This window comes from Phodopus roborovskii, unplaced genomic scaffold (assembly GCF_943737965.1).
Source record: "Phodopus roborovskii unplaced genomic scaffold, PHOROB, whole genome shotgun sequence".
NCBI classification, from domain to species: Eukaryota; Metazoa; Chordata; class Mammalia; order Rodentia; family Cricetidae; genus Phodopus; species Phodopus roborovskii.
The window spans coordinates 2,177,402-2,199,283 of NW_026126616.1; the positions used below are offsets into that span (position 1 = coordinate 2,177,402).

General features: G+C 49.9%; 1 protein-coding gene across 2 annotated transcripts in view; it reads left to right on the forward strand.

Moving 5' to 3' along the window:
- Positions 1 to 529: 529 nt before the first annotated feature.
- Appl2 (adaptor protein, phosphotyrosine interacting with PH domain and leucine zipper 2) overlaps positions 530 to 21,882 on the forward strand; it is a 42,505-nt gene continuing 21,152 nt past the window's right edge. For both annotated transcript variants that reach the window (XM_051206202.1, XM_051206203.1), the window contains exons 1-5: positions 530 to 618; positions 7,833 to 7,931; positions 17,288 to 17,347; positions 17,774 to 17,845; positions 21,097 to 21,184. In XM_051206202.1, coding sequence (XP_051062159.1) covers positions 565 to 618; positions 7,833 to 7,931; positions 17,288 to 17,347; positions 17,774 to 17,845; positions 21,097 to 21,184 — 373 coding nt within the window. In that variant the 5' untranslated portion in view covers positions 530 to 564. The remainder of the gene's footprint in view (positions 619 to 7,832; positions 7,932 to 17,287; positions 17,348 to 17,773; positions 17,846 to 21,096; positions 21,185 to 21,882) is intronic.

Sequence of the window (21,882 nt, forward strand, 5' to 3'; positions counted from 1 at the left end):
AAATTGCATGCCTATTCCTTCACTCTCAGGAGCGGGTAGCAGTAGGACCAAAAATCCAGAATCATCCTCAGCTACACAAAGTTAGAAGACAGCCTGGGATGCAGAAGAGCCTGGGTCAAAAAGGGAGGGGGGGACAAAAGAGGCCAGAAAACAGCCGCAGAATCTGTTCATTCTTATCTCCCCCCACACAGAAAAAGCACTCTGTGCAACTGCGAGAAGATAAAAGCTTATCTTCCAACCCGCAGGCGCAGGGGAGGGCGGCCTTGAGCCGGAACTTCCCAGCCCCGCCCCGTTAGCCCGGGGCGCCGGGTCAGGCGGAAGCGTAGTCGCCACACTTCCGGTGTCCCGTCCTCCGCCCGCCCGCCACACTTCCTGTTGATCCTGGGGGCGGGGCCGAGGGGCGGGGCCGAGGGCGGGGCCGAGGGCGGGGCTCTGGCTCTGGCTCGGGGCAGGCGCAGGCGCGGGGCTCAGCCGCCAGTCCCCGAGCACCGAGCGTCCCCGCATCCAGCGCCGAGCCAGCGTCCCTGCCTCGCGTCCCGCGCTCCCTCGCCGCCGCGCCGCGCCATGCCCGCCGTCGACAAGCTCCTGCTGGAGGAGGCGCTGCAGGACAGCCCGCAGGTACCGCTGGGGAGGCCGGGGTAATCGCTGTCCGCCTCCCGGGGAGGTTGGGACAAGAAGTTTTTAAGCAGTCTGGTGCAGAAGTCATCAGCACCGTCCACACAGGCACTGCTGGTACTACCGATGCCACGAGAACTAATGATTGCAGGGACCAGAATGGGCAAACCTGGATCCATCGCCCAGCCGACCCAAGCAAGCCTCCCTTTGGTACTTTTCCCACCGGAGAAGAGAAAACTTTGTGCCCCTTTGTGCCAGGGGGTGGAGCTGGGGAGGGGGATTCATTAGCATCACGGAGATGTGAATCTGGTCCTTTAAGCTCGAGAGTGAAAACTGGCAGGCCGATAGAGCAACGCTGGTTCAGAACTCGGCACTCTTTATCCAGGGATCTACAGTTTTCTACCCTAGCTTTTTTGGTACAGCATCCCTAGCTTATTTAAATGCATACCTTTATCCCGCGGTGTCCCTGACCCCGAAAAGTTAGAAGGAATTAAGCTGTTCTTTCGCAGCCTCCCCTCCCCTTTTTCCCTCCTAAGTGAAGTGTGTCGCCACATAGAACTTCGCCGACATTTCTGCACCTCTCCCTTGCAGAATAAATGAAAGGGCTGTGTGTACCTGTGTCCTGTGCACATTTCTATTATTTTCCCATTACTTGTTTTTTTGATACAAGGTCTTTCTAAGTAACTATCCATAGTTGGCCTGAAACTTGCTGTGTAGACCAGGCTAGCCTTGAACTTCCTTCTTGAATGCTGAGCTTACAGGCATGTGATGTCATGCCCAACCTAATTTTTTTTTTTACTGATTCAGTTTTTTTTTTTTTTTTTTTTTTTTTTATAGATTGGCATCTATTGTGCTAACTTTTGAAAGCCTCTTTGTACAGCGCTGGAAGTTGGGTTTGGTGGAAGGCATTTCAGCCATCCTCACTTGCTGTTGGGAACTGAACATAAGCAGATGGAAGTCATAGTCATCATGGTTATGAATAGGGATTTCCATTTGCTTTGTGTTTGGGGACACTGAAGGTCAAAGATAGATTGCTTTCCTAGCCAGCCACGATGCTGGCTGAGCCAGGCGACCCTCACAGATATAACATGGTGGAGAGTTTAGGGTCTCACATAAATGAGTGTGCACTGTTTCTGAGTGGTATTAAGGATGTGCTCAGCATTGGGAGAAACATAGAGACACTGGCAATGAGTCTGGAGACCTGGGTTGTGGTTCTGGCTCTAGTGATTAGTTCAATTTTCTCGTCTGCGGAAACTCTACAGCAACAAGGGGCATGGGGCACATTGTCTTCACGGTGGTGTAACAGCTTAAAATGATATCCCGTCTATGTGATTTACAACTTTGAGGTGTGTGTGGGGGGGGGAATGTTTAGAGGGATTGGCATTCTTTTTAATTTTTGAAACCCTTTTTTCTTTAGTAAAGGCTTATTAGATAGTTGGCTTCTCTGCCAAGTTACAAAACCCTTATTTAATTCCATGACTTTTTTTTTTTTTTGCCTTTTAGGAAGTATTCTAAAACATTTTTATTCCTTAATAATTTCATATACTCACACATCCTCTCCCCCTCCCCTTTCTCCACCCCCCCAGCATGTCCCCCACCCATTTTCCTGTCCTTTTTTCCTTAATAACACATACAATCTAATTAGTGCTCTCCTCATATGTATGGGTGTGGGCCATCCAGTGGAACCAGGTCCACCTCCCAGCAGCCACACCCCCAAAGAAAACTGACTCTCCCTCCCAGAAGCCAGTAGCTTCTCGGCTGAGGCGGGCCTCTGGGTACCTCCATTTGATGCTGGAATGTTGGCTGGCGTTATCTTGTTTCAGTGACCACATTGCTGTGCTTTCATGAGTGGAAGGGCCAAGTTGTGTCCCGAAGAAGCATTTCACCACACCTCATTCTTTCCACCCCCCTCTTCTGCGGCATGTCCTGATCCTTGATACAGATGTGCGTGTCTGTGGGTATTCACACGTGGAGGTCAGAGTACACCTTCCTTCCATGGTGTGCACTCCAGGTTGTTAGACTTAGTGACAAGTGCCTTTTCACCTTGAACTACCTGTAGGAACTTTGTGATTGCTGTTGAGTCTGTTTCTCCTGCCAGGGCTTCTCAGGATGGCTGCTGTGTGGGATAGAAGCTAGCTTTAGGAGTCTTTTGTAGTCCTCAGAGCTTGGCTGTTACCGCGCAGAGTTGCAGCTTTACTCCCAGGAGACCCAGAGGCATAGAACTGGATACAACTGAAACCATGTCTTTCATTTTATGTGAAAGACTTAAAGAAGAAGCAAATGCCTAGAACTCAGGATCGTCCAACCTCTTTGCTTCTGTGGGCAACGTTATCATCTCTGAAATTTACACTAGTGAACCGTGTAGTCAAGTTGCAAAAATCTGACTGTTTTTAAGAAGGCTTGTGATTTTGCACTGACGTGCGTTCATGTCTCTCTTGGGTTAGGGAGAGACATGGTCTCTCTTGGTCTGGATCGTACATGGTATGTGCCAAGTGCTACTCTAAATGCATTTTATTCCTGAACTCTCTCTTTCCAACAATCTTTTGAGACAGGTCATTTAGTAAGATGGAGGAGGGGCAGAGAGGTCATGTGTGTACCCTAAAGAAATGCAGGAATAAAGGGTTTTGCTTTTATGGTGCAGGGCAGTGAAGCCAAGCCTTACAGTGCTAGCTAGACAAGGGCCCTGCCACTGAGCTACCTCCTCAGCCTTGGCGGACTGTTGAAGTTAGCCCTGTTTCCTAGCAGCTGCCTTTCCTATGGTGCAAAATATTGGTTCACAGGGAGAAAAAGAAAGATACTACACCCCCAGGAGCTGTTTGTTTCTTCTTGTCGGAGGAGGAAGAGTTATGAAGATTGCTTGAGTAACCTGGCTACACAGGACTTACTAAATGAACACAAAGGCTTCTGTGTTTGAACTTGATTGCCCCAAGAAGTGCTGAATAGAAGTTGACCAGCCTGAGACACAACTATTCGTTTCCTCCTCTTCAGCAAGCAGGATTGCACCTTGCATTGCAAAACTACTATTAGTGTATGTGTTCTTTCTGCTGATCTCTGGTGTGTTAGTATTTAGAGGGTGAAGAGATGTGTCCCCATCACTTGTTTGTGAGCCTCTGCCCTGCTAACTGGGCTCTGTTAGCAACTGGAAACATGACCATCAACTAGATAGGCATACCTGTCCTTGACTGGCTCACGGTCTGTTCCTGGGGCAGATAAGCGGCTGTTCCAGGACAGTGTGAGTCCTACTGTAATAGATAGGGACCGAGGCACAGGCCAGAGCCCCAGCGGCACATCCTGCATACTTTGGGGGGGGCTCTCCTCCTGTGTGCTGTAGGATTATCCTGCATCCTTTAGAGGGGTGGGCTCCCGTCCTGTGTGCTGTAGGATTATCCTGCATCCTTTAGAGGGGTGGGCTCTCGTCCTGTGTGCTGTAGGATTACCCTGTGTCCTTTAGAGGGATGGGCTCTCCTCCTGTATGCTGTTGGATTTCCCTTCATCCTTTAGAGGGGTGAGCTATGCTGTAGGATTATCCTGCATCCTTTAGAGGGGTGGGCTCTCGTCCTGTGTGCTGTAGGATTTCCCAGTAAGGTGGGGATGAAGCTCTGCTTTGTTCTTTGGTGTTGTCTTTTGTGCTTTGTTTCTTTGGCAGTTGGCATAACGAAAACAGAGAAATGAAAGACTTGATTCTGAGATCATGCCGTGGCCTAGCTGGGAACAGTCCTCCCTGGCAATCAGGCCTTCCTTTATCTCGGGGAGATGCTTCCAGACACACCCAGTTTTGTGTGGCTTCATTGTGGACGGAGTTTGTCCCAGAGCTCTACACATTTTTCCATTCAGTAGACTTGGTTCTGTTAAGATGCCCCCGCCCCCCACTACACCAAACAAGGGGGATAAAATCTTTTTTTATTTTAAAGAAACAAAATCTAAATGCTATTGAAATTGAACACTTGACACAATTGTGTGCTATTGAGAATGTCTGGGCCGTTTGATTAGGTAACACCCGGATGTTTACTCTAAGGTAAAGTGATGCCACAGAGCTGTGGCCAGGCCCACAGAGTGCTGGGTCTTGTTTGGCTGGCTGCAGGTACTCCCTAGAATGTGGGTGAATAAAAAAGCATGGCTTTAAACCCTGATCCCAGGGGCTTTGACTCAGCCTCTGAGCTTTCGCATAAAATGAAAATGAAGGTAGCTCCCCAGTTGGGCTTTTCTGAAGAGTGGGTAGCATGTGTCAAGTGCGCATGTGCCCATGTACCACAGTGACTGCTGTTGTGTGCACACACAGTTCACATCGTGCTGGACCTTCCTGGGGGACTCTGAGCATGTGGCATGCCTTTCCTGACCCATTCATTCTGTGTGAGGGCGTTCGCTCTCCACCCACCCACACACTGAGCACCGTGGGTGCTGGCGATGGTGTGTAGCAAAGCAGTCCCTTGGTAGCTGGGCGTTCTTTACCAGCCGTGGTCACTATCTAGTGCGAGTGCCCAAATGGTTAAAACAAGGCAAGATAACATGGTGCAGTTCTCTGACAGTTACCATAGGTGAGAGCTAGAAGCTAGGCAATGGTGCACACCTTTAATCCCAGCACCCGGAAGGCAGAGGCAGGTGGATCTCTGAGTTTGAGGACAGCCTGCTCTACAGAGTGAGTTCCAGGACAACCAAGGCTACACAGGGAAACCTGATCTCGAAACACCAAACAAAGAAAGAGGGATGATCAAAGAGAATCCAGCTCCAGGTCGCCCGTGTCTCGGGCTGGCCCGAGAGAGCGCGCCCACTAATGAGACTGTTGATGCTGCTGACAGCTGGTGCTTGCGATGGACCCGATTTACATCTCTGCTGGTCCTCCTCCCAACTCTGGGAGGTCATCCTAGTTACCCTTAATTGTCAGTGTGTCACAGCTAGAGTCAGCTAATTGTCTTCTTCAGGTTGGTCTTGGGAGACTTGTCTTGACTATGAATTGATGTAGGCGGGTGCGGCGCATTCTGAGGGCGGGACACCCTGGGCTGTATTAGCAAACTATATAGCATGAGCCACCCGTAAGCAGTAAGTGCTCCTCCATGGTTTCTGCTGGAGCGCCCGCCCTGGCTCCCCTCAGTGTGGACTGTAGCTTATACGCAGCAGAAAGGAAGCTAGGACAGAGGCTGAACATACTTCTTAGCTGCCCTGAGTCCCATAAAGTGAGCTCAATGTAACCACGGTATCTGATTATGATGTTGTCACCTTAGATTAAGTGTCAGGTGTTCCGTGCCGATCAGTGTCTGATGTAAGGAGTTTCACTCCAGTTCTTCCTGCCGTCTTTGTGGAAGCTTCTCTTTTTAACCATCCCTCGTCTTTATTTTGTTCCTCAGAGTATTAAGAGAGAAAATTAGGATTCAGCTAAAGGAACAAGTAATCGCTTTTAAAAATTAAAATCTCCGCCGTCCAGGTGAATCACTTCTTGTGTCCCCAGGCATGCCATTCCTAATAAGGAAGGTCTCCGCATCTTTGTAGGCTTTGCTGGGACCCTACAGCAGTGGGTACTGTTGGATGGAACGCTCAGATAAGCAAGCTGCCGTGGTGTTGAGGTGAAACCACCTTTTACAGCACCGAGACCAGCTATGAGCACCAGAGAGCGTTGCCTCCATAATAACCGTCACCCCTCACACCACAGCTCCTTTGAGGCAACCCAGCGGGCTCAGCCCTCACTCATCTTCCAGTCGCTTTCCTCACAGTAGCCCTCGGTCCTCGGATGGTGTTCCAGCACGCGCTGGCTAAGAGCAGGGGGACGAACGCGTGCTCAACACAGGTCACCGTTTTAACATCATACTTCCAAGAGAGGCCATAAAGAATTTATAATTGTCTTTTTTTTACCTACTAATTGTCATCCATTAGTGGACTATGACATCTGGTGGGTCATAGCAGTGATGTTTATTTACCAACAGAATAAAAAAAAAAATCTATGTGTACATTCTATTACCGGTGTGTCATTAGCTGCAGCCTTTGTTTACACCCTGGAATCGGTGCATTTCCTGCTCCGGGTTTGAACTTTAGGACGTTCGGGGAACTCTGGCATGAAAGGTCCGTGCTGTGTGAGCATCTGTCCTCAGAGAGAGCTGTCTTCCATTTCTGGTTCATCGCCTGTGTTTCTTTCGGTAACGGAGCACCCAGGCGCCTGCTTTCGGCTCTGGAGACCCAGGGCAAAGGAAGATAAGCGTACTGCTGCGAAGCTCCCAGTTTGTGGAGCAAAGTCAAGGGTAGGCCTGGCGGGAGAAGTGGAGATCCCAATTCCAGATCCCACCCTAGTCCCTAGTGGCCTAGCAGCGGTGAGGTCCCAGAGGTGGCAGATCATAGTGGTCACAAAGACCGATTCTAACCTTATTTTAGCTTTAGGTCAGTTAGGAAAGGAAGGAATTGAAATCCATTGCAAGAAAATGTCAGCGTAACTGGTCTGCAAAGCTCTGTGTATGACCTCCTTAACAGCTTCCTGTGTCCCCTTTGTCCTGCCGGTTACGGAGCCTTGTTGTGAATTCACATATGTGAATAGATCTCTGTTATGTGATGCCTTGACCCTTGTTCACACACCACCCAGTACATGTGAAAACGGCAGGAGCCACTGAGTTCTTCTGAGAGAAGGGGCCAGTGTAATGGCTGCTGTTGTATGCCAAGAGCTTCTACTGGTGGGCCGGGACATTTGAGATTCCGCCCGTGAGTTTAAAGGTTCTACCCTCTCCCGCACCCCTACCCCACCCCCAGATTTGACCGTGTGGTGTCTTAAGAGGAATCGACGGCGGTCTGCGGGACACCCTGACTGACTGCAGACGCCCAAGTAGCTTGTGGAGGCTGAGCGACTAAGGCGGCCAGCCCCTGTGAGCAGTGCTGTGGGTCGTGTTCCCTGCGTGCACTGGAAGGAGAGGCTGTCCTTTCTGACCCTGGTCACTGAGTGGACTTGTGCAGAGGTGGACACTGAGGCCAGCACATGTAACTGTCCTCCATGGTTCCTCTCCCGTAGCGCTGGGAGTGAGGCTCCCCGCCTCAGGTGCTGGAAGGTTGTGTACCCTGGACCACAAGCCCAGGCCTGTAGCAGTGGGCTTTCTTCTCTGGTCCTGCCGGGGTGCCATCTGCCTGTTCCTGCACCGTAGTGGTCAGGTCACCAGACATTTCCCTTCCGGGTCCAGGTGGCTCCCTGCTGAATGCCTATCCCTCATAGCTGTCACTGAGACTGACACTTTCTTCTCTGTCTGCAGACTCGCTCCTTGCTGAGTGTATTTGAAGAAGATGCGGGCACGCTCACAGACTACACCAACCAGCTGCTGCAGGCCATGCAGCGTGTCTATGGAGCACAGGTATGACACCCGCCCCTTCTCTCGAAGGACGAAGAGTCGAGTCTGGAAAATCTCACTTAAAAATTTGAAATATGTCCAGAGGCTGAGAACATAGTTTAGTGAAGGCCTGAATAATCGGTGGGCACCAATAGGCAGACCCCTAGGGCACATTGGCTGGCCAGCCGAGCCTCAAGGGTGGGCCCCAAGTGAGAGACTGTCTCAGGAAGGTAGATGGAGTCTAAGAGAGGACACGTACATGTTCACAGGCATGTATATAAACCCTCATCATGGACATGCACACATGCCAGAGTTGTTTTTCTTACTTGTCTTCACCTCAGAAAACCAAGGATAGATAGTCTGTTTCCCTTGTTGGAGACAGAGCTGGGACCTTGTAGTGAGATAGTCCTTCTGTAGCACTGACCACACCCATTGGGGGGTGGAGCCATGGGCAGAAGTGACCTGTGGAAGGAGGTCGGAGGGGGCCAAGTAAGGCGCTCTCGCCATTTGTAACGAGTATGGTTTTTCCACCCACTGCCCGGTCTTGTTCTGCCACCCAGCCAGCCCCAAATAATACACTGAGACTCTGTATTTGATATTATACTGTTGGCCAGTTACTACTTTCTTATCGGCTAGCTCTGTCTTAAGTATTAACCCATTTGTGTTAATCTATGTATTTCCACGTGGTCTTCTTACCCGGAGCCGGCTGCTGCATACTGCTCTCTTTGGGCTCTCCATCTTGACTCTTCCTTACTACTTCCTATTTTCTCCTTGTCTCCTAGTCCCTCCTATCTTCCTTTCCTATTGGCCAACAGTGCTTTATTATTAACCAGTATGAGAAACACATACAGAATGACATCTCCCATCAGGACCTCCCTGTAATGGCACCAGGAGAAAACCCATATATATATATATATATATATATATATATCTTGGATTTCTTTTAATTCAGCCCCAGAGGAAACGTTGGAGTCTCGTCTCCCCATTGCAAATGAGTGAGTAGGCTCAGGTCTCAACACCTTTGTTTTTCCCATTATTGGCCAGTCGTGGATGTTGGTGTGGGAGGGTAGAAATGGTTTTTCAAGGGCTTTTCTCTGAAGATGGGATGCCTCTTAGTTTGAGGAACAAATATCTTGGCTTGCAAACCCATGCAAAATAAACTGCTGAGTAGCAAAAGCAAAGCTCTTTATAAACAAGAACTGCCACGCATGTCACTTTCTAAGGAAGATGTGAGTCCCTTACATACAGAATTTACACATCAAAATATCAGTGACAGTAGTTTCCATCGATCCTCGCTGACTTAACTCTCGTTGTGCTCAAGTCCTCATTGATGATATGAACGATACAAATACTGCGGGCAGCAGTGTATAGCTCGTAATGTAAGAATTGCAGAGCGAGGCCCGCAAGATGGTTCAAAGGGTGGAGGTGCCCGCCACCAAGCAAGACAGCCCAGGTTCCATCCCCAGAACTGACATGATAGAAGGAGAACAAGACGTCTACAGGTTGTTCTCTGGCCCCACACACATGTACCGTGGCATGCACATCCACGCATAAATATACATACACACACCCAAAGCAATAAAGCATAATCCAAAAACATAATTACATATAGTCACTATTCACCATGAGAAAAAGCTCTAGTCTTTGCCTTTAGAGAGCGCACATTGGGTCAGGAGACGCAATTACTGTTGACTTCGTGAAGGCCTGGGAGGAGGCATTGTGCTGGTTTGTTAAGTTGGCTTTCTGTGAGCATGACGAAGCACCCAAGAAAATGGGCTTACAAGGTGAGCTGCCATACTTGGCTCAACCTTGCAGTTTCAGGACGAGACCACTCGGTCTTGCTGCTTTGGGCCTGTGCTGAGTAAGGACATCGTGGTGATGTAGGAGAGCCTGGTGGAGAAAGTCACGTACCTGATGGTGGCCAGAGTAGATGGGAAGAACACTGTCCCATTAAGGGCACACTCCAAGGACCTAACTTCTTCCACTAGGCCCCACTTGTGGAAGGTGCTGCCACCTCCCTGTTACGCCATGAGCTGGTAACTAACCTCCGTGGTCCTTTGAGGCACAGCTACTAACAAGTAGGCCTCCAAAAGGAGGGTGAGTGCAGTAGTTGTCATTTGTCTGTTTGATGATGGCACACCGCACTCCGTACTGGTGTCACACTGTTACCTATGAATGTGTACGACTCCCCTGTGTCCGTTATAAAGGAGCCATAGTGGAGAGAGAGGGGGAAGGGAGGAGAGAGCTGTTGTCCAGCCCTTTGACTTTGTCCACAGCTGGGACGACGCAGGAAGAGGCAGAGAGACACATGGGGTTTTTCTTTCTTTCTGGTTTTTTTTTTTTTTTTTTTTTTTTAGATCAGGTACCTCTGTGTAGCCCTGGCTGTCCTTGAACTCACTCTGTAGACCAGGCTGTCCTCGAACTTGCAGAGATCCAGCCACCTCCGGAGTACTGGGATTAGAGGCGTATGCCACCGGCCTCTTTTTGATTATCTGAGGCAGAGTCTTCTGTGGCCTGGGCTGTCCTGGAATTCAGTGTAGCTGAAGATAACCTTATCCCACAGTCCTCTGCCTCTGCCTTCCAGGCTCTAAGTTACAGACACACGGCACCACAGCCAGCTCACAGGTCTGTCTTGAAGTACTAGTTCTCAGGGGCCGTGGAGCCCTGAAGTAAGGGAAGAATCTTATTGAAAGTTCAGAGCCAGTGTTCAGGGCTAGAGATAGAGACTTACAAACTGTGGTATCAGTCAGAACTAACTTAGCAAATAATGTGTTTGGGGAACTGGAGAGATGTCTCAGTAGTTAAGAGCATCAACTGCTCTTCCAGAGGACCCAGATTCAAGTCCCAGCACTCACATGGTGGCGCAAAACTGTCTGTAACTCCAAATCTAGGAGATCCAACAACCCCACACAGACATAGATGCAGGCACAACACCATTGCACATAAAATAAAAACTTTCTTTTTTTAAGTGTGTTTGGTAGTGGCACACACCTTTATATGGGCCTCAGAGTCTGAGGCCAGCCAGGGCTACGTAGTGAGGCACTGCACTGTCTCAAAAATAAATAAAATGTTTGTTGTGGTGCTAGGAATTGAACCTGGGCCCCGAGGGCCCCGAGGCGTGCTAGTCAGGTGTTCTGCTACTGAGCCTGTTCCAGGCTGCAGAGCTGGTTCAGTGTTCAGGAGAGCAGTGCAGTGTTTGCCATTGCCCCTGCTCATTTGACGAGCCCTTCAGAGCTTGGGAATATGAGGGCTTTCCTACGTTTTTACTTGATTACTTATATTGAATGTTTTTGTATTTTTCTCCGACTATTCCAAATTTAGTATAATAGGAAAAAAAATGGCCGTACTTATCTGTGGTTTCTTGCTTACTAGTTGGTAACTTTGAGTACTGCCATTAAATGGCCCTGTCACTTGTTTAAGGCTTTCAAGCTCCAAGGCGTAAATGGCTCTACACATGTCTTCCTCTAGGAGTCTCTGCCCTGCCTCTCCACGCTGTTACAACCGTTTGCTGGAGAGTCCAAACACTTCCTTACGCATTTTTTTTTTTCTCCTGAGCCAGAAAACTACACTGTGCCAAAATTAAGTAGGTCTTGCATACCGAGAGGCTGGAACCTGCTTTTAACTCACAGCACATGACCGTCATGTGGGCTGTCCACCGGCCAGTCCCCTCCTCCCTCTGGCTTCTGCTGCAGAGCTGCGGAAACACTCTCTGCAGGCAGCTGGCCACCAGCGGCATCCAGATTGGCCGAGGCGGGGCCATGGCTTTTCAGGTTTGTTGGAAGGCCTGAGATGTGTTTTGCTAGCCTTGATATGGGTATATTTTAAGCTAGTAATACTTTTCTACATTTTCACTCTGGCCACCCCCCTGCTTCTGGTTTTCTTGGTTTTATTTCATGCTATTCCTTACATATTTTACACTTAAAATATTGAATTATATTAGAGTTTGATATTTTTGGCAAGACATAGTTTTTCACTATTAAGTTGTGTGTGGTTCCCTCCCGCCAACTCCCCACCCCACCCCGCAGGGTTTCTCTGTGTAGTCCTGGCTGTCCTAGAAGTTTCTCTGCAGACGAGGCAGGCCTCAGACTCACTGAGATCCACCTGCCTCTGCCTCCCGAGTGCTGGGATTAAAGGTGTGCACCACCACCTGGCTGTCGCTGTTATGTTTTAAAAGTGATTTCATGTGGCTGGTGAGACACAGGTATCGTTTTCAGCCTGCTTGGTACACTTCAGATTCTGCCCCAGTGAGCATCCCCTGCCTGGACTTAGTTTAGAAGGAGGAAGAGCAAGAAAGGGTAGAGAAGATGAAATTAAAATTGATGTCTCAGAATAGAAAGCTAGAAGTTTTGACTGGGAATTGGGACAAGAGCTGATCCCTGGGTAGAAATACTTCTGAATATTATGTGAACACGGACTCATTTAGAGAAAGGCCGGGATCTTTAGATGACATTAAGTATGACCTCAGGAATGAAAGAAAGACTATATATCTAACATAGAGAAATGGCTATCATATATTGGATTTATAAACAATGTCCTCTTTCTAACATCATAAAATATAAATTATGTGCTAGACATTGATAAATGTACAGTTTATACCCTAGTCCTACAATTAGATATGGCTTCTAGCTGGCAGAAGCAGAGGCATTTGACAAAATATTGAAGGTGCAAATGAGAATTTGTAGAGTTTTCTATTCAGGTCCTAATAGCTTGATAATTACATCATTAGGTGTTTTGTTTTTGTTTTGTTTTTAATTTTATTTTAAATCATCTCTTGTTTACCCAGTAGAACAGAATGCCTTCTTTGAAGGTTAGGATACAAATTATCTAATTTAGTTACACACTGTGTATAAATACAATCACATGTATGTACATGTGGTACTTAGTAATGCTAAACTACTGTTGCTGTATTCACACAAAGGACAATAAAGTGACAATCACATTTTTTAAAAAAGAAAAGTAGAGAGTTCTGAGAGCAGAACCCCTCACTTGGCTGTTTTGGGGTGATGTTGAGATTTCTTCTGGACTAACCTGTAGAATGAGCATGCTTGGGACTGTGTGGCCTGATTTCTTCTCTTTGCTGGCAGAAGAGCCATTGCCCATGCTAAGCGAGCCTCCATCATGGCTCCGAGGAAGGTGAGCGCCCTTCATTACAAACAGAGGAAAAGAAGGTTGTTTAGGACTCTCTGCTGCTTTTCAGAATACTGGACCAGTAAGTTCAAATGCCTGAGGTGCCCGAACAGGAACATAGAGATACATATGCAGTTACTTACATTACCACAGATTTTGCATTCAATAAATTTGATATGATACCTGCTCTAAATCCAAGTATCTGACAATTGTTTGTTTCCTAAATAGGTTTAGAGTTGTTTTATTTTTTTTTCTTTCACATTGGACTCGCTCAGGCTTAGAGGAGAGTTGTTTAGATCATCTTCTGTGCTGTCAGATGGGGGCTCCGAGTGTGGCCAGGAGGGCTGTCTGTTGCTGGCAGGGTTAATGAAACTGGTGGTTCTTAGTACCCACCTTTTTCCTCTAGCAGAAGATGAGCCTCTCTGGTTGGTGCCTTTGGCCTAGGGCAGTGTTTTACTAAATTAGATGACGGTTTTAAAAAAATGTTTGTGTGTGTGTGTGTGTGTGTGTGTGTGTGTGTGTACACATACGTGTGGGTGTCGCTGGAAACCAGAAGAGGGTGTTGAATCCCCTGGAGCTGGAGTTATAAGAGGTTGAGAGCCACGTGGCGAGGGTATTGGGAATCAAACTCTAGTTCTCTGCAGGAGCAGCTCATGCTCTTAACTCCTAACCTGCCTATCTGTCCAGCCCCTGGTGAATTTCTCTTCCCAGTGACAACCCTGTTAAAGAAAGCTTGTGTCTTCCCCCAGGAGAGCAGGGAAATCCAGTTACATCTCCCCAGCTGTTCACTTTTGTTTGGGGCTTTTGCTGTGCATTGAGACGGGGTCTTACCACGAAGCTCTGGCCAGCCAGGAGCAAAGTTGTTCTCCCCCACACCAAGCTCTGAAGCACCCCAAGCAGATCTGAAAACTCGAGACCCTAAAAGCCTGTTTCGGCTGTGGGGAAACAGTATAATCTACTCAAGCTCAAGCAAAGATGAGAAGGAAGGGGAGGGAAGTTATTTAAACACTGGGAAGTTATTGGTCAGGAGAGATGGCTTAGCAGGGAAAGGTGCCTGCCACCAAGCCTGAGGACCTGAATTCAGTCCCCGGACGCAGGCAGTGAGAGGAGAGAGCTGATCTCAAAAGTTGTCCTTTGTCTGACTTGTGTATGCCCGCGCGCGCGTGCGCGCACACACACGCACATGCACACGTGCACACACACACACACACACACACACACAGAGGGAGAGAGAGAGAGAGAGAGAGAGAGAGAGAGAGAGAGAGGAACCAGTTACGGTACTGCTGAGAGGCAATGAGAATAGTAGGTATCCACGGTGTGACCTTGTGGCAGCAGAGGGAGGAGCCTGTAGGAGGCAGACAGGGTTCTCGTACTGTTAGACACACACAAGTGTCACAGACCTCCTGTGCGTGGTCCCATGCTTCCCCAGGCAGTCTGTCAGCCACCTTCTCTTGCACGTCCATCTGGGGCTCCTACCGTGAGTCTTGAGTTCTAGGGTAAGTGCCGCTCTCAGAGTCTTGACTTAAGGCCACCTCTGTGCCACTGGGAGCAGACCTCTAAACACATGGCTGTCCGTGCCGACCCCGCATGCTTTCCCTCCACCTCAGCCTCAGCCTCACCATGGTTTCGGGTGGCGCTGTGGGCAGTAAGCCGCTCTGGCACCGTCAGGTAGGCATTCCTTGCCAGAAGCTCAGATGTCGGTAGCCTTGCTAGCCCTTGGCTCTGCCTTGGCAACAGGACAAGAGGTTCTTTGGCGTGGGAGGAGCTGTCTGCAAACCCTTTGTCAGCTTGTTTTTTTGTTTTTTGGGTTTTTTTTTTTCTTATGCTGGGTATCAAACTCAAGTCCTCCTGCATGCTAAACATGCACTCTGCCACTGAGCCACACCCCTAGCCCCAGTGTGTTTTAAGGATGGCTATGAAGGAGACAGTGGCCCAAGAGCTGTTGCAGGACAATGGATGTCAAATGTCAAGTGTGGAGCTCAGAGGTAGAGTCTTGCCTAACACTTGAGGCCTTGGGCTCCAGAACACCACAGAAACATGCACACACGCACACGCACACACCATGATGCTACTCTCAGAACTCCATTAGAACCTAAATGCGGGGCCACCGCTCTTGCTGTCCAGGTCCCAGGAGAGTGTAGCTTTGTGTCCCTAACAAGAGGACCTGCCACTTGCATATTGGCTGAATACTGGCTCCAGCCCCTGTTTTTACAGGTGTCCTTGGCTCCCAGGGTGTAGGTTCATTAGCCGATGCTGGCACAGTGCTTCAGTCGGGATTATGGATGGGTGAGGTGCCTTCCTGAGTTGCTCCCCAGTTGCCCGCATGGGAGGAGCAGTAACTCTACTGCCCGATGCACCCAACAGATGGAAAGTAGTGGCTCCTTGTCCGCAGTCACTGTGGCGGGTGGCTGCTGTGCTCTGGGTGCTGTGTCCCCCCCTCCCTAAGGTCCTGTGGAGCTGCATCCTTAGCATATGAGTGCTGTCCGCTCAGCATGTTTAAAACTGCATTGCAGGGTTACTGAGATTAACGAGATAACACACACAGTACAGTTTCTGGTATGCTCTAAGTGCCCTTGTTAGTGTCTGCTGCTGTTTAATGATTCTTGAGAGTGCGAATCTCAACCCGCAGGACAGCCTCAGGCAGATGCCAACCTCAGACAGTCCCATCTTACTCAAAGCCAGGAACGTTTTGTGTAACCCATGGATGAGACTGTGTCTTCAGAGCTTCAGTGGCGTAGATGGTGGGTCAGCCACGTCTTCCTCTGGCCTTTTGTGACGTAGCCCTATACGTCAGGGATTTTTGCTCAAGGTTGAATGCAGGAATTGTTTTGGACGTGGAATGGAGATGAGTCTTTTGACCTTTTCATGCAGGGATTCATCAAGCGTGTTGGGTGTCTGCTGTGTACCAAGAACTGTTGCCCGCCCCTGCCTAAACACACAGGAGTCGCGTGTGTTTGTCCATCCGCTTGCTTGGCCCTGTGACTGCCACCTGTGGTCAGTCCCAAAGCAGTAGCACACAGAGGGCAGGGTAAGGCTGCTGAAGCCAGGGCCTTGCGTGTGCCTGTATTCCAGGAAAGAGGGAGAGGTCCATGTTCGAGCCTTGCCTGCTCCACAGGGCAGATGGAGGTAGCTCGGGAACAGTGTAGCCTGTTCTGTTGAGAAGGTCCCAGAAAATGGGGTTGTCTCTGATGGGTCAGGCAGAGGATACCCATGTAAAAGCTTAGATAAATAGATAAATAAATAAAGGTCCCCTTGAGTGTAGGACTTGTCCTTGAGAGAACAGCAGGCCCAGAGAAGGAATGAGTCGAGGCCAAGGCCGTGAGAGTCACCTTGGGATGCACTGCTCTGGCACCATCTTAGCAATAACCGAAGAGCAGCTTGACCATAGCGCGCCTCACACCCTAGGTCTGCTGCGCTGGCAGTGGGAGGGCATGGCAGGTCAGCTGCTAGCGCCCCAGGGTAGAGGATGACAGGGCGGGGACTGAGCCAGCATAAGAGCCCTGCAGGGCAATCGAGCTCCCGAAGTGGAGCTTTCTCCTGCTCTTCTGGGACCTGGGCATGCCATGTTTCTGTCACATCATCGGGACCAGGTCCCAGGGCCAGGCTCTCAGTCTGCATGTGGCTGCCTGCCTGTCAGCCCTCCCTCCAGCTGTCATCCATAGGCATAGAGAGCCGCTCCCCACTGCCGAGTCTCTCCATGCTGAGTCTCTCTCCCATGCTGGGTCTCTCTCTCTCTGTGGTGGGTCTCCTCACCGCCCGGGTCTCCCGCTGCCGGGGTCTCTTCTGGAAAGCTGCTGCTCCTGGCCGGCTCCCTGGCTCTCCGGCGAGGTCCTGGCCCCTCCTGGTGCACCCAGGGTCTCTCCTGTGGCTTTCATCATGCACATGATGATCCTCTCGTGCATCCATGAGGACTGGGACGGAGTCTGCTCACTCCCTTGTTTACTGACTGAATAACCAGAAGGAGCAGTGTGTTAAGGGCCTCATTCGTTCTAAAGCAAGCTTTAGAACCTTAGTGTTGCCCTCTAAATATGCCTAGACCAGGTTTGTGGTGGTCCAAACCTATAATCCCAGTAGGCTGAGGAAGCGGCTGGTGAGTTCCAGGGCAGCCTGGCTACATAGTGAGACCTTGTCTAGAAAGAAGTCAATCACTTCCCCGGCACACACATTCCTTGTCAAGGCTGCTCCGAGGTGGTGTGTTTCAGTGATGACACACACCTGTAAACTGATGTGCTTTGCTTCTCTCTCCCCTACAGAATGAAATGTGCCTGGCCACTCAGCAACTTTCGAAGCAGCTACTGGCATATGAAAAACAGGTAACTGGCTGGTGCTGTGTAGTGCTCAGGCTCCCAGGCGGCCCTTTAAAGGCACCCTCGGAAGGGTCCCTGTGACCTCTGTGCAGCCATGCAGCCTTCCTCCTCTCTCTCTTTTATCTTTTCTCACTGATAAAATGTAAGTGGGACCATCCCAAAGCCTCTGTGAGGTCCCTTGAGCTAATCAGCTACCCGTGAGTGTTCCCAGTGTCCAGAAAGGCCAGGCTACTCAGTGCCAGCCATCAGGGCAGAGCCCTAGATCCATCCTGCTCAGACAGAAAGGTGTGGCCAGGGAGGCCATGGGTACACCTCTCAGACGGGTGAGGGACCCTCTGATGGGTGTGCCCTGGACAAGAAGGGGAGTGGGTGAGTTTCTAGAGTATCCCTGCATTCGTTTAACATCTGGCTTTTACCTTCTGTCTGTCCTAGAATTTTGCTCTGGGCAAAGGTGACGAAGAAGTAATTTCTACACTGCATTATTTTTCCAAAGTGTTGGATGAGGTAAGGCATGGGATATTTTTGCTTCATGAACTCTCTTTCCTCCCTCTTTGCCCCCCTCCAACCCCCCCCCCCCCGCATTTTAGAATACCTCCTCAGATTTCTGAGGTTCCACAATGGGGGTGGTATTGGCATGGCACTTGCCTTTTGGAGGAGAACAGACCACAAGGACCTCTGAGCATTCAGCATCCTGGTTCCCTGGCTGCCCCGATATGTTTCCACGGCTACATAGCTTCAAATAACAGGGATTCATTCTCTTGGTGTTCTGGAAGACAGAAGACTAGCTCTAGTTATCTGTAAGACCACACTGCTGTGGGGCCTAGGTGGAATTCTAGCCTCCTCTTGGTAGCTTCTGGGGGCCCTGGCTTATGGCAGCATCCCTCAGGTCTGACTGTGCCTTCATGTGGCTTTCCTGCCGCCTATGTGTTCTTTGGTCTGTATCTTTTCTCACAAAGACAACTGTCACTGAGCTCGGGCCACCTGGAAAATCCAGGTACTTGGATTTTAAGATCCCTGGTTACACTCACAGAGATCATGTTTCCACATGTTCCCACCCTGTGTTCTAGGTGGATGCGGCCTCTGATTTCATATGCTTTTTCTTAGCAACCACTGTTATAGGAAATTACATAAATTCTAGTTCTAAGAACGGTAGGTAGGCTGGGGATGTAGCTCATGGTATGATACCTGCCTACTGTTTTCCAAAGCCCTCCGAGATCCAGTACTGCTGGTACCAAGAGATCGTCTGTGACCCTGGGATGTATAAGCCCCAACTGTCAGAGTCTGCAGAGTGGTTGTCACTGGAAACAGGACAGAGTAAGCAGGATGCACGTGCCGTGGCCAGGCACGGAGCCGCTGTGGTTCTGGATCCTGACGTCCATTGAGAACTGGGCCAGGCTTGTGGTGCTTCTGATACAGGGGTTTGGTCATCTGGTGGCTGATAGGAGAGTTGTCCTCTGACACCACAGGTCTTGTACACACTAGAGTGGTTCACACTCAGGGACTCACTGTGGTCACCAGTTATATGAGGAGCTGTTATGAAGGACACAGTGACCAGCCAGGTGCAGTGACTCGTCGGCAGGGTGTGGCACAGAGCTTTCTCCCTCTCTGGGTACACCACTTTACTGGGCTCAGCAGTTAAACCAACCTGGAAACTTCATCGCAGACATCCACAGTGATTACAGACCTATCAGATTGACAGTCAGGGTTAGTAATCACACTTTGGGGTCTCTTTAAAATATGTCAGCAGACCAATGACATGCCTCAGTGGGTGAGGGCATTTGCTGCCAAGTGTAGTGATTAGCTCAGTCCCTGGGCCCACCCACGTGATAGAAGGAGAAACTGGACTCTTCAGATTGTCCTCGGACTCCATTGCCTGCTGTTACACACACACACACACACACACACAGAGAGAGAGAGAGAGAGAGAGAGAATTCACAGGTCTGCTGTGGCATGTTCACACACAAGTGAATAAGTATAAAATTCAATATATACTGAAATGGATGCAGAATCTATTAAAAATGTAATTATTGAGCAGCAAAGTGGTTTTCGAAAGGCATGAAGAATTTTTTTTATTTACTCAATTCACAGTTACTCTTTTCGACTAATAACGCGGGGAGGCTGTAGGATATTTCCGCCGAAATCCCGTATGTCTGCGAGTAGAAGGGGGTCAGTAAGGAGGTGAGGCAGGCTGTCAGCTGCTGTAGCATGCTCTTCTGGGGAGCTCTGTGGGACTGAACCCCGGGGGTGTCGAGGGTCAGAGTTTACACAGCTTCCTGATGTTGAGACTGAGCCCTGCCAAATGGGCTTAGTCTAGAGAAGGGAATAGCTTTTGAGATAGTTTCCCCCGTCTGTACCAGAACCAGGTGAATTTTAAAGGTGGCCCAGCTGACCCTGGAAAAGCACAACTGAGCAGACAGGAGAGATGTGTGTGATAGAATGTTCTGGAATGAGCTCTTTCTTGTGAGTCGTTCAGAAATGTCCTCTTGAGTTCCGTCCTTCCCTCACAGTGGGCATGTCCATTTCCTGTCAGAGTCTGCGAGCACAGGACGGGAACCAGGCCATGTCCTTTTTTTCCCCTGTCCTCAGCAAAACTACTGGGGTCAGAAATCATTGACCTGTGCGTCTCTCATGCCCCATCATGAATTCCCATCCCTTGGAAGAAACCGATCAGGCAGGAGCTGTGTCACCCTGACACAAGAGGCCATTTCCCTGCTTGCTTAATGTCTGTCGAGCCCGGAGCCGTGGGCATAGGAGGAGTGCTTGCTGATGCCCAATTGGCTGTTGATGAAAAACATTAAATTTCCTTACTGCAGTCATTCTAGGAAAAAACCTCAACCCTCTACCCCCAGGGGCATTTCTTGTGCTCTTACTAGAAGAAAGTCCCCACACTCCTGCTGGGCTAAGATAAGCAGACACTAATTGTGTTCCCTTAGCTGGCAGAGAGCTGACCTTAGACCTTTCAACCACGGCCCCTGAGGGCCAAGCCTGGAGGAGACGAGCTCGTTTGTGGGAGACACAGATGACCGCTGCCACTGTTGAAGGCGGCCTTGCCAGTTACTGACCACAAAAATGACCTTGAGTTGCTTGCCCCTGGTCACCCACACTAGGGACAGTCTCTTCCACTGGCCATCACTGGTGCCTCATGGGTAGGATGTGTGGTCTGGGCAGCACCGTGATTGGTTTTACCGGTAGCTGTGATTACTTCCCAGCTGTGCTGTTCACTCGTGATCTGGATTTAGAGTTATTTGCCTGGGGGGTAAAATGGGGACTGTAAATGGCCCCCGATACGCAGGGTGGGTGAGAACCCGTGGTGTACAGGTGACACACACATACACTGGTGGCAGGCAGCATCCTCTGGCCCCCCGGGATCTACTGCTGTGTGTGGTCATGAGCCAGCACAGGTCAGTTCCCAGCAGGCTGGTTTTTCTGGGGCAGCTCCAGTCCTTGTGAGTGACAGGCCTGGCGGAGAGGGGGGGAGGTGGCAAGCCACAGAGTCCTGCCAGCAATCTGCATTGGTGCCAGCCAATGCCCTGCGTGTCTCTAGGAGGGTGTGGCCCAGTCTCAAACACAGAGCTAGGGTTTGCCCAGAAGGCAGAGAGGTCTGTGAGCCGGACACGCCTTTAGCAAGCTTCACTGTGCCACAGTCAGAGCCCTCCGGGCCTCCCTCCTCCCTCCATCCATGGTTGACGGGACCTGGTGAGACCATGCCAGTAGTAAAGTGTGTCATTTTCTCAACCAAGTCCTTTTGCTTTCAGCTCAATGGTCTCCACGCAGAGCTGGCCAAGCAGCTGGCAGACACTATGGTCCTACCTGTTATACAGTTCCGAGAAAAGGATCTCACAGGTAAAGAAGCAGGCTCAGTGCAGTACCTTCTGCATTCAGTTAACAGTAATTCTTACCGCGCCCCTTCCTTTCAATGCATGGCCGTTGAGAATCGGTGGGGGATGTTTTTGTTGTTGTCATTTTGGGGGTTTTTTTGGGGGGGGGTTGGTTTTTTGAGGCAGGGTTTCTCTGCGTAGCCTTGGCTATGCTAGAACTTTCTGTAGACCAGACTGGCCTCAGACTCACAGAGATCCACCCGCCTCTGCCTCCCACGTGCTGGGATTAAAGGTGTGCACCACCACCTATCAAGAATGCTTTTTAAAAGCAGTTTCAGTCAACAAACCTTTCTTGGGTTCTGCACATTCCTGTTTCATCCAAGGGAGGCCACAGGCAAATTAGACAGACGTGGATGCAGCTCATTGTGGGGCTGTGGAAGGGGTGGCTGAGGCCTGGAGAAAGCACTCCACAGGCCTGGTGTAGGTGGTCTGAGCTGGAGTTGGAGGAAACTATAAGCATTTGCTGAGGAGACAGTGTACCAGGGCATGCACTGTGGGCAGAGGGAACCATGAATGCTAGGAGAGTACCAGGCCTTCTCTGTTGAGGGTGCTTCTCAGTCTCAAGGGTGCTGATGTGGGCAGCCAGGGGCTCTCAGGGCACAGCTGTGAGGACACTCCCTTGAAGCTCATGGAGAGGGAGCAGATCCGACTGGGACCCACACA